General features: G+C 42.7%; 1 protein-coding gene across 1 annotated transcript; it reads right to left on the bottom strand.

The window, feature by feature from the left end:
• Positions 1-2,630: 2,630 nt before the first annotated feature.
• tkta (transketolase a) lies at positions 2,631-14,680 on the bottom strand. The gene is made up of 15 exons (XM_068712080.1): positions 14,592-14,680; positions 11,400-11,519; positions 10,065-10,182; positions 9,844-9,957; positions 9,601-9,698; positions 8,513-8,704; positions 8,169-8,287; positions 7,838-8,034; positions 7,544-7,708; positions 6,217-6,373; positions 5,563-5,693; positions 5,352-5,435; positions 5,112-5,205; positions 4,536-4,658; positions 2,631-3,763 (listed from the first exon to the last, which is right to left on the bottom strand). The coding sequence occupies exons 2-15, from the start codon at positions 11,504-11,506 to the stop codon at positions 3,576-3,578; spliced, it is 1,887 nt and encodes a 628-aa protein (XP_068568181.1). The 5' UTR covers positions 11,507-11,519; positions 14,592-14,680; the 3' UTR covers positions 2,631-3,575.
• Between the last annotated feature and the right edge of the window lie 2,099 nt (positions 14,681-16,779).

Genomic DNA, 16,779 nt, shown 5'->3' with positions numbered 1-16,779 from the left:
AAAAAAAAAAAAAAAAAAAGCTACCCCTGCACGGCATTCAAATCAGCATGAGAGCGAAGGGAAGTGTAGTTTTAAGTGTGACGTCGGTATCACTACGGCTACGTACAGCAGCTTCCGCATTTACTTCAAGCACCAGAATGCATTGCGGGGCCTTGGACTGTGATTCAACTGCTGAAGATTGTAACGCAGCACTGCCATCTAGAGGTGTTATGGGAAACATGCAACTATACCCAAGAGGGATATTGTGATTATGGCTGCATGTAAGCCATTATTTCCATCTGCTGAATGTTTCTGGTCAACTGAGGTATTGTGTGCCCGTCTGTTTTATTGTGTTGTGTTTTTTTTCTGACTAAAAGTTATAATTAATTACGTGGACTGACACTATATATATATATATTTTTTTTTTTTTTTTTTTATTTTCTAAGTTATCTTTGTTTACTGATGCAATGTCAAATGTGAAAGTGAAATATTCCTATGTGGGACTTCCCGTCTGTCTGACTTGACAGAGTGGTTTGACTGGGTTCAGGAAGTTGTCTCATTGGTGTTTGGTTATGCCGTTGTTGTTACACCTGCCTGGAACATTTATCTGGAGCTGAACTTAAATGGTGTGTAGATACCATGGCATGGTCTTTCACCTGTGGTACTGTTAATCCATTCTCTCACTGTACCGTATACTTATTCATTTATTATATTGCTATATTTCCTCTTTTTTTTGTCTTCCCCCTCTCTCTCTCTTTCTGTCTCTAGCTATACTTTGTGTTTATCCATTAAGCTATTTGTGTTGATCTGTCTCCACCATGATATAATGATAATGTTTCTTTTTCAGGAATATGGAAGAGGACTTTTACCGACACTGTATGTACATTATAATGGTGGCACACACAAAAAAAAGGAATCCACCTATAGTTAGAAGATATTTCTTAATTTTAATCTATTTCTTCTGAACATTTCAGACAAATATTACCATTTTTATTCAATCTGCTTTGGTCTGGGATGTGGAACAGCACTCTACAGGCCCTTTTATCGTAAGTAGACATCGCTCAAGTTTTTAAATCCTGAATTATTTTGATTTTTTTTTTGGGACAATTTACATTTAATTAATCAACAAGCCTACCATGTTTGTTTGGAGGTATATTTCAAGTTTGTAAAATGGACTTTGTAACTGTTGAATAATGTTTATGTTGCATTTCCAGAACTCGTGATTCCATCAGTTCTTGCTGTGTTTTTCACCATAGTGTTCCTGATTATGGGCATAATATTTGGTAAACTGCACTTTGTTTTAAAAACAAAATAGTTTTTGCAGACACTTTTTTTTTTTCCATTTGAAATGCTAAATGTTGTTGAACAACAATGACAATACAAATGTGCATTTTTCTATGTTTCCTGTCAGAAGTGCCGGCCCATACTAGGAGCTGTAAAGGCCCTCCCTATGACAGACGAGGTACACACACTTCAGAATTGATTCAGTTATGATTTGTGCTAATTCGTTATTAACTTACATGACATTTTTTAATGATTCGTTTAATAATATCTAATAGCGCATACATGATTCGTAGCTGATTGATAGTGTTATAGTGACTTTTAAAAAGTGAATTATCAATATTTACCCACTGGAGAGAGTAATTCATATTGCTGTTAATTACCATCAATATATACTATATGATGGAACAATGACCTTGAAATCTAGATATGGAACAGTACCTGTTCTTTATTAAAACTAACATTATCTTCTAACTCTCTTTAGATGTTTTCTGGGGATTCTGTGTTGCACTTTTCGTGGCCATAGTGAACCTCAGCTCATATCATGGTAAAGTCACACACTTTACAGCAGAGATGAAGATGCTTTTGGACAATTCTACTTCTGTGGTTACATGTTGTGCTTTATTCCAGTCTACACACTGTCTTATGGATGTGGAATCATAGCGTTTGCTCTTAGAGGAGCAAAACGGAAATGCAGCTCTCTAAGGTAGGCGGGCTTAATAAAAAGCCGATTTAAATTCTGCACATTGTTCCGATTGATTGACAGCCTTTGTAGCATTCTCACAGGACGACTTGTGTCTTTAGAGTTCTTTGAAATTATGGTATTTGTATGATCTTTCGGCCAGGGAGCTGAGAAAGAGACGGCGCCGCCGGTGGTAGAAGGAGTTTACAACCACATCATTTATACCTGTGGTTTCTTTCTACAAGGTAAAAGACGGGAGCTGTGTTTGATGAACTGAACCTCCGACTCAGAGATGCTGAATTCTACCAGAAAGGCATGCACATTTGCACAGAAACGAGATCTCAGATCAAATGTATTAGCTTATTGTAGGGATGTATGGTAGAAAAATTAGCTTATTTTAGGGATGTATGGTAGAAAAATTAGCTTATTTTAGGGCTGTATGGTAGAAAAAATTAGCTTATTTTAGGGATGTATTGGTAGAAAAGTAATTAATTTATTATTAAGTGATATATAAGAATTGTATCCTAATGTATGTTGTCATTAATCATGGTTTTGCATCGCTTACTTAGACACAGTTTGAATTAAAACTTTAAATACAGATTCCCGTGTATGCTGCTTGAACTATACACGCTTCTACACAAAATATACTTCTAAGGAAAAAGAACAGAAGTATTGTGATCACTCAAAGTCAAATGCAGAGGGCTTTATTACATGAAAGTAAGGAACATACAAAATTTCAAGTAACAAAGAAAGTGTTTGTTCTTGGGTCAACTTAAGCGTCAGTCACAGCTATTCATTCTGCATCATCGGCACTTGAAGGGCCGTCTTGAAGTCACTGACGACACGATGCATCGTCACTTTGCTGGTGCGGTCCAGTTGTACGGCTCGCACAAGTGAACATTGAGGTGTGTAGGTTGATGGTATCACATCAAAATCAACAACAAACAAAAAATGCACAGCGCTGAATAGAAATGATGCAACTTTTGAAACCACAATGTTTAAATGATCGGATGTTTGGAGCGACAGCTGTTTATGACCTACCTACATTTGTTTGATTTTTTTTTTTTTTTTTTTTGTTCTCCTCTACTTTCTAAAAACAACAACTCAGTTCGCTTATTTCTGACACTATTGTCATGATAAACTACTTTAAAACTAAGCCCCACCCAAGAGCTACGTCAGAACAATATAAAAAACATTTCCAGTTGAATGAATCAAAAAGCATTTAAAAAAAAAAAAAAAACACATGAGAGCATCACACATACTCATGTCGAACATGTAATATTGTATTGTTTTATATGGCGAACATCCATAAACAACATAGTCGGTTATGGCTACATTTTGATTACTGAACTGGGTTGATGACACTGAGTTTAGGAGTGAGGACATCTGTTTGTCTCTGTTCTTGTGTGTGTGTGATGTGATGGATGCATGAAAGAAAGGTAATGTGGAACTACTTCAAAGTGTACGGCACAAAAATCACATTACTTCGGTACACACTCAGGGGTCAATCACAGTGAAAGGAATTCAAAGAGCTGGGTGTCATGTGAATCAAAAAACATACTTGACTGTTTTTTTTTTTATTATTTAATCTGCAGGGGGTGTGATCAGATAGGTGGGTGGGGCAGCGATAAAGTTACTTGGCGTTGGTAGAGCTGCTGAGCATCTTGCGGACGGCCTGGGCGATGGAGTCGCGATCGATGCCGTAGAGCTTGAGCAGCTCATGTGGTTTGCCACTGCGGGGGACGTGGGACACAGCCAGACGGTGCAAATTGAAGCCGGACTCGTTGACCATTGCTGAGGACACCGCCTCCCCGAGGCCACCTGTGGAACAACAGTCAATCGCGTGAGAGATGTGTGTAGGGGGCCGCATTTGAGACAAATCCTCATTGAAGGATGGGGGGGGGGGGGGGGGGGGGGGGACGACGACGACACACCCAATCGCCCCGCAAAGGCTTTTGAGTTTAATTGACAGCCAAAAAAAAAAAAAATGAGGCTGTGTATAAAGCATGATGTCATCACATATACAGTAAATAGAAAGGAACATATTACAAACACGCTCGATCTAAACATGTCCTCCACCACTATAACACTGGTCCAGATGTAAAATGAATGAGATACCCAACATCAGACCAATGCCAAAAAAAAAAATAAATCCTTTGTCTAGTCGAGTCCGTGCCATCACCCATCCCCTTCCTCTTAGCAGGCATAGGGCATGGCTGTCTGTGTTATCTAGGTCACACAAAGCCCCATGGGCACATGCTCGGTTAAGGAAATCTGACAGCACTCCGCCTCTCTTGCTCTCGCACTTACAAAATGCACCACGGTACCAAATACCTCGTCTGCAACGAGGGCACGCAGCCGTCAGTGAGCCTCCCCCCCCCCCCCCAGCCAATAAGCAAGCGCCACCGCTCTGCGTCTCCGTCGCTGAACCAATGAAAACATGCCACCACAACACACCCGAGGATACGGGGGGGACCAATGACAGGGGCCGCCATTTAATGCGAAAAAGAGAGGCTCGCCGCTGTAAGGTTGGCGGTGGTCATACAATATGTAGAAGCCGAACGGTGTGAGCAACTTTTACATGGACACCTACCTTCGTAGTAGTGGTCTTCCACGGTGAGGATTCGTCCCCTGGTGGCGCGCGTGTGGTCGATGATAGTTTTGACATCCAGCGGTTTGATTGTGAAGGGGTCAATGACCCTAACGGAGATCCTCTCTGAAAATTCAGTTCATTCAGTTGAGGGATGCGATATATAGCATAGTGATGTTAATGGCTTTGCTGCAAACTGAGACATGCTATTCATATCGTTCATATAGCTGGTTTTAATCAGTAACTAAAATCATTGACGAAGGCCAAACGCATGCAAGGAAATATTCTACATCAAGGATGGATGTTGTTGTTGTTTTTTTCTCCATACACAGTAATGTTCACAACTACAGCTGGTAACACTGGAAAATCCCGCCTATAAAATAGGTTTTATTTCAGCATATTTTTGTGTATAATTATCTGTGCTATTTCTGATAAAACAGCGAATCATCTTCAAATATGGTCACACGGCATTTGATTGAAAATACGATATTCCGTGTCTGTTGGATATGACGTGATTTGGTATACATTTGATCTTTTTTATTTTATTTTTTTTAAAAAGGAGTATTTGGTGTACTGCACCTTTCTTTAAATGTTCAGCTGCAGCCATGGCCTCATGCAGAGTCACTCCAGCTGCCACCACGGTCACCTGGTCCTCTTTGCTCTGGTACACCACCTGGCAACGAGAAAGGTGTCACCTTCTGCTTTCAGGTTACAGCGTTGACGGTAATCGGCGTGTTCATTTTGCAGTGATATTTCTCCGTTTTCTTATTTTCCTCACGCTACCCTTAACAGCTAATGTGAGCACAACGACTGTCTCACCTTAGCCTGGCCAACATGGAAGTCCTCATTGCTGTTATAGATGATGGCGCAGTCTTGGCGGCTGGTTCGGATGTAGCAAACACCCTTTTTTTTTTTGTGAAGGGAAACACGACAATCACCACTGGGACACTTTGACAGCGAATAAGCTTGTCTTGCTAATAAATAATGTACAGTAGGGAAGAAGAAACGCCGCATTTTCGGCTTCCCGTACCTTTGTGGAAGCAGCCAGTTCCACAGCCTTCTCTGTAGACACACCGTCACAGGGGTAGAAAATGGTCGCAGTGGGAAGGGCCCTGAACATAGCCACGTCCTCTAGAGCCATCAGAGAGGGGCCTTCCTCTCCTGCAATATGTACATTTAGTTGATTTTCACACATCCAAAAATGCATAAAGTCCACAAAAAAAAAAGCTAGCGAGCTGTAAGGTGAGCTGATACATGCAGATCCACAGACGTAAAGCCAGACTTTGCATGCAGAATACCTGCACTAACAGAGGGACACCTGGTTCCCTGTTGACAGCTTCCAGGGCAGACAGGAAGGGGAGAAAAGGGGAGGATTGAATACTAGCTGCAGGGGCAAAAGGGGGTAAATACAGCAAGGAAAACATAGGATTAGAGGGGAAGTGAGTAAGGATTGAACAAACCGCACGCTCACAAACACACATTCTTTGATATATGTATCACCTTTAGTTACACTGTGAATACGGTGGAATAAAAAGGGTGTTTTGAAAATGTCTGGCTTCGGTGTGAGGGGAATAAAGGTGTGTGTGTGTGTGTGTGTGTGTGTGTGTGTGTGTGTGTGTGTGTGTGTGTGTGTGTGTGAGAGGGGTTGTGGCGTTGCCTTGCTCATCGGCAGCAGGTTACTAACCGGTGGACAGGCCGCAGTGTGAGCCACACAGGTTGATGTTGCTGTCTGAGAAGGCTGCCATGCGGAGCTGGTCGTAGGCGCGGGTGAAAAAGGAAGCAAGAGTGCTAGCGAACACAACGTTCCTCTCACGGGCAGCACATCCCATCGCAACACTGACCTGGGAAAGGAGCAGATTTTTTTTTTGTTTTGTTCTTAGTATAACAGCTTAAGAGATATAACCTTCCAACGGTCACACATGCTTGATCCCCCAAAACATCACAGAGAGGTCCGAAAAAATCGGCGGCACAAACCATATTTGAACCTTAAGTCAAAAGTCATTGAGAAGAGTTTTCTCCAAAGCTCCAGAGCTTATTTTCCCATCTGTGTGGAATCAGAGGCATACCTCCTCATCCAAATCATTTCCTTTTGTCCCGTCTCTAAAACTCTCCCCGACCCCACGACGTATTTCCTTGCTAGAACAAAAGCAACAACTAAGCACCCATGAAATTACAACCGTGATGTTAAATCAATTCTTATAGAATCAAAGAAAGTGAACTACTTCTTTAAAAGCCTGAATTTGAACTCGCAGATGTTTCATCCAAAATCAAGAAAAGGATGCCATTCATAATTTATATATATAATAAAAGCGTATATAAAAGCGCGTTTGATTTTATAGTGTCAAAAGTATAATATATACTAATACATATTCTCCGTAATGACGATGTAATTGGTATTTATCTTATTTCTATTAGCCACAGAGCTTTTGCCGTTCGACGTTTGACTTTTCTCGAGCATTCAGCCAGATTGCCCCGCCCCCCCCCCCCCCCCCCCCCTTCTGCGCTGATTAATATTTTACTTCTGACTACACTTGTCATGACTGCTTATCATCATACGCCTGACCTACATTGGAGTCGGCTGCTGCTGCTGCTGCTGCTGCTGCCGGAGTCATAACAGTGCAAGGAATTAATGTTCGATCGCCTCTCTCCAAATTATTAATCTTAACTCAGATAAAATATTAACAAAGGCAGAAGAACGGGGGCCTGTCAGCAGCAGCCACGGTGGCCATAACTATAGTAAATGATTATGGATAGACAAGCCATCTATAATTAAATCATCAAAAATAACAGCTGATGTAACTTTGAACTCCAATCAGAGCTGAGAACCAGCAATTAACTTTAGTAACTCCATTTATTTATTTTTTTTGGTGGTGTTTTTTTAATAAGCTTTAAAACAATAAGAGAAAAAAAAATACCACACACAGACAACAGATGGCTTTGTTAATAAATATATGACCCTAAAATATCTTCGTGAAATCAGCTTAATTGTGTAGATTCACGAGGGGTCGTACCATGTTCTGCTGAGCGATGTAGCACTCCACAAAGCGGTTGGGATGCTCATTCTTAAAGATCTCCGAGTACGTGAGGTTGTTCGTGTCTCCGTCCAGGGCCACGACACGCTCATTGTAGCGGCCTAATTTGGCCAACGCCATCCCATACGCCTTCCGTGTTGCAATCTATAAAGACAGAGAGGCCAAACAAAATCAATAATTAACAAAAGGCTGTTGGTTCATTTGTATAAAGGATCCAATCGTTCGCCTCTGTGGTTTCTCTAGACGTCGTTCTCGTGTGCGCGCGTCACAAACCTTTTCGCCAGCCTTGTAGCTGGGTGCGCTCGGCATCCGGACGTTCCTCAGGCTGACCGGCGGGGAGTCCTCTATGGGAGCAGGAGGGTACAGGTGCTTGCTGCTGTTCGTGTTGCGGCTCTGCAGATCCTTCATGACCATCTCCGCCATGTCTTTGGGCAGAGGTTTGGCATGCCACCCCAGTTTATCCTCCGCAGCTGAAACCACATGGCATTGGGATAGATTTAAAACGTCATGAAAGGGTCACGCGCTTGGGCTTGTCGCGTCACGTGCGCCGGAGGGCGAGCGATGCATTTGCAAAGACGAGGAGTGGACAGCGACACACAGTTACCTGGAATGCCTTTGCCCTTGATGGTTTTAGCGATGATGGCGGTGGGCTGATGACGTGGCTGGCTCAGAGCCTTGCAAAGCTCCTCCACACTGTGTCCATCCACAACGATGGCGTGCCAGCTACACACACACACACACACACATCGAAGCCACACATTAGGACACACTTGGTACAGCATAATTGATATAGGTGATGGCATGGACAGCGTTAACTAAATGTAATTGTTATGGCTAGACATCCTACAATGCTATTTGTATTGCCACCACCTTCTAGATAATCTTCCAAAAACAGCATGTCGAGTACATCAGCCTCTACCGCCTCATGGATTATCAGCGCATTATTACCCGAAAGCTTCGCAGCGTTTCTGATATTTCTCTACGTGATGCTGCAGGGGTGCAGGGTCACACTGGCCCAAGCGGTTGATGTCCATGATGGCCACGAGGTTGTCAAGCTGGTAGTAGGAGGCGAACGACATGGCCTCCCAGACGGCACCCTCTGACATTTCGCCATCCCCCAGCAGGCAGTACACACGATAGCTAGAGTTAGAGAACGGGGAGAGATTATGAGATTAATGTGTGTCTCTGTGTTTGTGTCATATATGTGTGTGTGTGTGTGTGTGTGTGTGTGTGTGTGTGTGTGTGTGTGTGGTGTACGATCACATGACGGTGGGGTGCAAATCTCACAAAAATGTCACTTTTCCAGCCAGACTGATTCTCTTTTCATCATCTGACAGTTGGAATGGTAACCAGCTGTGACATGAAAAAAGCTTCCTGAGACGCCTAAAGGGGGTTTTCCATAAGAATTCCAAAGTCCTTAAATGGGACAAATCATCATCTTATTTTATAAATAAGAATAAGTATTTTTCTGGCTTTAATTATTAATGTGTTATTGGGTTAATATTAATTAATGGGTCAAATATTAATCTACCAGATTAGGTGTTTCATTCAATGTTTTGGGTTTCTTTTTGCCACCATAACAAAAGGAACAAATAATGAAGGAAATTGAATAATTATTGATTCTAAATTATAACAATAGACTACGAAAAAAAAACCCCGTGCACGGTTGAAAGCACAATTTGAATCTGAAAGGAAATCAGCTTGGGCGGTAAAAATAAGTGCGATATGACTGCTGGGCCTGTGATTATTAGAGCAGAAGAATTGTGAGAGCAGAGCATGTAGCCGCGGCACACACCCACAGAATCTGGAAATTCCCAATCAGTGAACAAGTATAATGGGGACATTTAAATAATTAATAACCCTAAAAATGTTTCGTACGTCGACGCGCCAACATTGTTGAGTCAGCGTGTGTTCATAAAAGGCATTTTTAAATGCATGCAAAAAAAAAAAAAAAAATCTAAAATGCAAATAAAGTTCAAATTAAAAATGAAATGCATATTCTTTCATTCGTATGTGTCCATAAGTAAAGAGATTACCTGGACTTGTCAAAGTATTTCCCAGTGTAAGCCATTCCACAGGCCACACCAAGACCCTGCCCCAAGGAGCCGGTGGCTACGTCCACAATTTGCTGCTTCTGAAATACACACACACACACACACACACACACACACACACACACACACACACACACACAATACAATACTGTCAAAGAGAGCTGGAACACTATTTGTGCTGCCTGAGAAGATTCACAAGGTGTGGTTCTGTGCGTGACAGCTTACAGGGGTTGGGTGGCCCTCCAGGGCAGAATCAACCTGACACAAGCTGAGCAGCTCGCTCTCCTTCAGGTAGCCCGTTTCAACCCACATGGAGTACAGGGCCGGAGCGGCGTGGCCCTGCGGAAGAAAACAACAGTCACGAGTCGACGCTGTCGTCCGTCACGCTAGTAGCAGAAGCAGTTCAAGGTAGAATTCTGCGGGACGAGTAAACGGCCGACTCTCACCTTGGACAGGACGAAGCGATCGCTGTTGAAGTTCCTCGGGTCTTCGGGGCGGTACTTCATGGTGTGGAAGTAAAGCACGGCCATGATCTCTGCCACGCTGCAGCATGATGTGGGGTGTCTGTGAGACAGAGGAGACAGTGCTGTTCTGTCACACATCAGTACATAAACATGCACAGTAGTCCGGCTATACAATGGAAATACTGTTTGTTTTTATGGACAATAATAACTTTGAGCCATTATATTTAACCCCCCCCCCACCCCCACCACCACCACCAGCTAATCACCATGTGCTCCATCCAGTGCTGATAGCAATGGCTGGTTATTGGCCTTCCCCACAAATAAAGCTATTTGAGTATTTCACTCAATAATGTACAAATATAATACATGCAGAAGTTATTTGGCCTTTTAACGGAGCCATTAGTCATTAACATTAATAAGCAGAATATTTTCGGTTAAGCAACATTCTGTCAAATATCATCCAGGGTTTCTCTTTGTTCCCATTCAACACTGCAGAACTGTGGAACGGGGCGTTGGGCTTAGCAGTGTTTAATATAGCTATATAAGAGGATATGATATACAAGATTACAGTTTATCAATTACACTTTCAAAGCCCTTTTCTTACAGCAACATGCGACGCTAATTTTGCAACATACAATCCACGCGGCATTGCACATGGCGCTCTATTGTGCTGAACTGCATGGGGGGGGATTTCCTCTCTGAGGTCAGAAATCAAAGGCAATATTTATCCTGTAAGTAAAGTAAATATATGATTTTATAATGCGATAATAAACCATATACAATTTAAATTCTTCTCCAGAATGTGAAAATCCGATCATCGGAATTTTTTTTTTTATTTACTTAAAAATCAGTATGATTACAATTACACTTGTGTATGATATCTACTCTTTGTTCAAAAGGATAACTGACTTTTAACTAAATTTTCAAAAAAATTCCAAAAACTCAATTTTCCATAAAGCAGAACAATATAAAAAAAAATAGTGCAGCGTAGATATTTTTTTATTTCATTTACTGAATGATAAGGGATGGATAGCTCAACTTATCAAACGACATTCATGGATGTCGAAATGATTCTGCCAGTCGACCAAATGAGGAGAACAAAGGCAGGACATGCTGTTCCTTTGGCCTTTCACTTTCTCTGTGTGTGTGTGTGTGTGTGTGTGTGTGTAGTGCATCTGTACAATGCAAGTCTGTCGTTCACTAGATGAGACTGCTGGTTTTCAATGTATGCATGCAGCAAAGCGATATGAACTTTGCATTATGTTTTGCGTTCGCAGTATTAAAGCTCGTGTCTGAGAGTCAGTGGAGGCGACTCACCCGCTGCCTGCTGCAGTTGTTGCCTTGATGGAGTTGATTCGGAGGCGGTTGGCGATGTTCCTCAGTGCCTGCACTGTCTGCTGGTCAGGTTTGTGGTAATCCTCCATGAAGGCAAGATGTCTAGTTCCTCAGCACCAGAAAAAAAGTGGATCAACTACGATCTCGTGATGAGTTTGTGTGTTTTGAATGTGTGTTTGTGAGAGTGACGGTTTGCCAGAGCACAGCACCTGTGTATGGATGTGTGTGTGTGTGTGTGTGTGAGAGAGAGAGAGGGCCAGAGAGAAAGAGAGAGAGAATGGAGGAGAAGCTGGATTTATCCTGTCAGGCGTGTAGGCATGTAGATGCACAAGGACACACTGCGCGCACACACACACACACACACACAGAGATGAGGAGAGGAGGGGGAAGCCAGTGACGTGAGCTGGGTGTTGCTGCTAAAATTGAATGCCACTCATTTCATTGGCTGCTGTGTGACTGTGATGGTGGAGGTGTGTCTCGGCTAGATGTGCATTAGTGTGTCTGTAAGGAGGGGCTGGATAATTGGGAGGGGGGGGGGGGGGGGGGGGGGGTGTACATTTGAAGCATCTCACCCTGATTTGCTTTGACACTAGCTACTGTCTGAACTAATAATTCAGATCTTGATGGTGTGGCGTGGATGTGAGAGCGAATGGCTGCCTGTCTTTACATGTCAGCCTTGTGATCGCATGGCGACCCGCCCAGGGTGCCCCGCCTCTCGGCCCAACGTCAGCCGGCACTGCCTCCAGCAGCCCCCCTGTGACACTCAAAGATATAACGGCGCATAGCCAAAGGGCGGACGGTTGGTTGTTCTTTTGTTATTTACTCGCACCGAACACAACAGTCTAATTGCCAAAAGCCCACGTTTGCCCTAATTTGCTTTTGTTGGAAATTTAACAAGAGAATAAAGATGATGGATGTGAGAAACAAAGGGTGAATTTAAAAGAGAAAAATAAGGAAAGACAAAAGAGAGAATGTGAGAGACAGAGAGCAAGATGATTTGAATATTTTAATACTTTTTCTCTCGTATCAAATCACCATCATATTCCACAAAAATGGATACAAGGTACAATGTTCATTTATTGCCATTGTACAACACGGTTGCAAAACAAAGTGCAATTTGTAGTCTCATTTTGAGAAAGTACACACACACACACACACACACACACACACACACACACACACACACACACACACACACACACACACACACACACACACACTATATAATTTTGGAGCCTGAAGAAGAAGCTGCAGAAGACGGCAGCAGGATGAAGAGGCTGTGGCTTGGTTATTGTTTATGTCTATTAAATACTAAAGGTTGGTTTACCTGTTCTCATAGTACACTGAGTACTAGAGCGCAGGATAGCATAGTATATGTTGTATAGTGTGACGCCTATAGTGCTTACAGGTGTAACAACACTTAAATCAACGGTGGCATCATCGCGGTAAGGGTTCAGTAAAAATATAAGTTTTGAAGTTTTGAATTTCAGAACATTTCAAATAAGCTTGTTTTACGTAAAAGGCGTTGCGTGGGCTTGACCCACCTTCTTTGTGGTTAAATTGATTAAACAGAGGGCTGACCGTGGTAATGGCAGCAAGGCCACCGCTAGAGGGGGCTGTGAGGTGCCACATATACGCACCCCATGTAGACAAACTGTGCCGTCAGTAAAGGGAAGTAAATGTTAGGAAAGCTTTCCTCGTGCAAAAAAAGAGAGTGCCCTCCATATTGCACTTTTAAGACTCATTTCAAACAAAATACAAATACAAAGTATTTGGTCATCTCTACTGGTGAATTGTATATTTGTATCTGTATATTGTAACTTGTAATCTGCCTCGTGACCACGGCTGTAAATTAGCATTCTTGCTCCCTCCAGCATGATTACATCTTGTATTTCATACCCATGTTTATTAACGTGCTCTGTCCCTATCAAATAAACAAATACATGCAATTAAATAGAATATACTGCAGTGCAGTAACGTGCAAGCAATCTCTTTTTTTTTTCTTTTTTTTTTTTTTACGTCATATTCAAGCTGCTTTGCAATTACTGTTCTTAATGATCGTCTTAATTCGCCATTAGAGCTAATTTGACTTTGAGACGGGGAACATCACGAGAAAGTGTGTGAGAGCAACCGAGAGAGAGAGAGAAAAAAAAGTGAGAGAATTTAATGGAAGAGCATAATATACCTCATCAGTTTTATTTCTGTCTTCTGTCTCACATGATGATACATTTAGAGTTTTATGACTCTCCCCTGTGAGGACACCGCGTTCGTGCCAAACGGTATCCTCTGCAGCGGACCGGACGATGGGCCAAATATACGGACATGCGCGGACCTCACTGCTCAGAGATCATTCCACCTGGAGGGTGAATCAATTGTAGTACAGTACAGAGCATTTATACGAGATTCTAATTAAATAGCCCTTCTGAAATAATGTTGCTTTCTCTAAATTCTCTATTTACACAGAGAAAGAGGAAGTACAATGCCACTCCTGTTGGGGAGCAGGGAGGAAATCAAAATAATATAAGCAAATGTAAAAAAAAAAAAAGAAAAAAAGAAAAAACAAGATATGGACTGTCCACTGCATTTGAAGATGTTGGGCCTATCTATGTTACGTCACATTATAAATCAGTGAGGCATTATATGGAGAGGGGGGGGGGGGGGGGGAAGAGCGATACTAATCCTGCACGTGTCACTGGAGCGTTCTCTGTGTTACATTACTCCATTTTGAACAGCCTTTCTTTTAACGGGGCGTTTGTGTTCCTCGCATTAAACACCAGATGGCAACGTCTCCACAGAAATGCAGGACGAAAGCTTCAACGGCGGTTTGCGGGATAATCCACCCACTTCATTAGCCAAATAACCGAAGAAGAAGAAAACAAAAACAAAAAAGCGAATCAATTTAAATCAGCGGAGCTTTCGGAATTAATGAATTATATTTTAAAATCATTGAATACTGAATCAATACAACAATGATAAATATGTGTTATAAACCATGACTTTATGAAATGGCACCAGATGTGTTTTGGATGTAAAGTGTTGGGAAGCGGTCAGATCGGATGACAACAAATCGAAGTGTCAGCTGAGTGTGTGCGGAGGTTACACGTGCTCTCTGAGTGTCATTGCTACAAATCATCGTCCTCTCCTTCCCCTCATTCATTCCCCCCCCCCATGCACCTTTTTCAGACATGCGATCATCTCTGTGGATTCCTGCCTTTTCTTTTTCGCCTGTGACTGGGAGGTCACGTCCCCGCACCTCCGCGCTCACAGCTATGGTGATGCCATCTCTTGAGCGCATCCCCCCCCCCCCCACACACACACACACACACACACACACACACACACACACACACACACACACACATTGCTCTCCTGGTTCCACCGACATTGTCCTTCTCCCAGTTTCCAGCAACTCCTCTGGGCTCCTGGGTCCTGTCAGAAAAGCTTTTCTTCACAGAGCCCCACAGGTGCCAGCCAATGGCAGCCCGGGAAGGACGTGCCACGTGACGGTGTGCAGCCAATGTCAGACACCCACAACTGCACACTTCCTGGAGGGGAAAGTACATTCACAGAGCAATGAATGTTTCTATTTTTAATCTCTCTGGCAGAAAAAGAGGAGCAAAGCAACCACTTTTGAAACAATGCCTTAATGGTAACGCAGCTAGCGTGTGTGTGTGTGTGTGTGTGTGGCTATTCAAACACAATGCAGACAATAATGCACTCTGCATTGTTGGGCTAGAATGATTAATGGGATTTCAGAAGCAGCACAAATGCAGATACACAATCCACATATACAGGCCTACGCACATGCACTCAGGCTTGCTGACATGTGCGCGTCTTGACACACAAGTGAACTCTGGAATATTCTCACACTCATATGCATACAATCTTACACACATCCATGAATCTTGGTACATCGCTTTAATGCCAGTCGCCCCTTCGGGCCTGAGCCTCTTCCTCTCTGCTCTTATCACTCCATTTCCTTAAATCGCTCTGCAGTCACCATGATGACATAGCGCTTGCCCTTCTATCCGAGTGCTGTCTGTCACCCAAAGGCCCCACCCCCTCCCTCCTGACAGTGCATGAGACAAGAGCAGAGGATTTATGATTGAATTATCAACAGTCATATATAGCTTCTTTTTTCTTTTTCTTTTTTTTTTTGCAGCTGGACTTGGTGGTCATCCTGGAAGTCAGGGTCTGGGCCCGGTCGAGGGCACGCATAGGAATCATCGAAGGAGGTGTCGTCAAACCAAAGTGGATAGAGGATGCTGGTTGAAGATGAGCGTTTTGTTTTTTTGGTTTTTTTTTTCAAAGATTCAGACGCAGAGCTTTAAATAAGCAGAGCGAGTGGATGAAGAGAGACGAAGAGAGAAAGGAAGGTTCAGAGGGAAGAGTGGAGTGTGCGAGCAGGGGTTAAGGCTGAGCGTGTGTTGTGGGCTCAGCAGTGAAGTTGACGATGCGCTGGGAGAACAGTTGCGCTGCAGGGCTTTCAGGCTCCATCACTACTGCTCTCCTTCAAGCAGCACCACCAACACACTGCCTCCCTCCCTCACACACACACACACACACACACACACGCGGCTCTCTCATAAACATGCAAACACTGATTGTTGCATCAGTGCTTTTGCATGAGTGCCTGCTAACCAGGTTTTACATGCATGTTGATGCCTTGAACTCAGACATCAAACAGGCACATGCTAATATTCAAACTTGTTTTAAAAAAAAAAAAAAAAAAAATGCCAAACCCTCATTTACCATAAGATTTCAGATATGCAGCAAGTGAAGATGTAGAAATGCTGAATGAGACTAAATGAGAACAGCACTGGAAAGAAAATAGCAGTTTTGCAGCTTATGAATGAAGAGCTCATATGGCTTTATTGCAATCTGATTTTAAAAAGGGAGGGAGGCAGAGGATGAGGCTGAAGGATAAAGTGTAAAAGCTAAGTGCATTTACAAAGAGATCTAGAAACAAACAAACATCTGTTTCAGTGACTTGTCTGTGTAAACTGCAAAAAAACTGCATTTTGATCAAGTCAACACTTCATAATCTCTTCAGAGGTTGGTCCAAACACAACATTTACACGACCTTCACCTCAGCAGAGCGAGGAGCCAAAGACCTGCTCCGTGCAGAATTAAAGCCTATTGTCCGATGTGCTTATGCACAGATTACAAGATGTCTTCATAAGGATCTTTAGAAAAAAATAACAGAACATAATGAAAAATAAATGACTGGGAAATTAAGATTTTATTATGTTCCTTTGTCACTATGAAAGCAGAAAAGCGTAAAACTCCATGTTTGAATAAAGTTAATTCCGGGTTTTGAGTGTTTGGTGGCGCAGAGAGTGGAAAAAGCAGATCAAGTCGT

This window comes from Cebidichthys violaceus, unplaced genomic scaffold (genome assembly GCF_023349555.1).
Source record: "Cebidichthys violaceus isolate CVI_PGR_0920_01 unplaced genomic scaffold, fCebVio1.0.p SCAF_17, whole genome shotgun sequence".
Taxonomy (NCBI): domain Eukaryota; kingdom Metazoa; phylum Chordata; class Actinopteri; order Perciformes; family Stichaeidae; genus Cebidichthys; species Cebidichthys violaceus.
This window is presented reverse-complemented; position numbering and strand designations above follow the sequence as displayed.

Bases quoted from the DNA above. Each gene is read 5' to 3' on its own strand.
- tkta (XM_068712080.1), bottom strand. From the start codon at position 11,506: ATGGAGGATTACCACAAACCTGACCAGCAGACAGTGCAGGCACTGAGG. The intron at 8,288-8,512 runs GTAATAATGCGC...GTGTGTGTGTAG, and splicing joins AAACGCTGCGAAGCTTTCGG to CTGGCACGCCATCGTTGTGG. The intron at 4,659-5,111 runs GTGCAGTACACC...CTGAATTTTCAG, and splicing joins AGCTGAACATTTAAAGAAAG to AGAGGATCTCCGTTAGGGTC.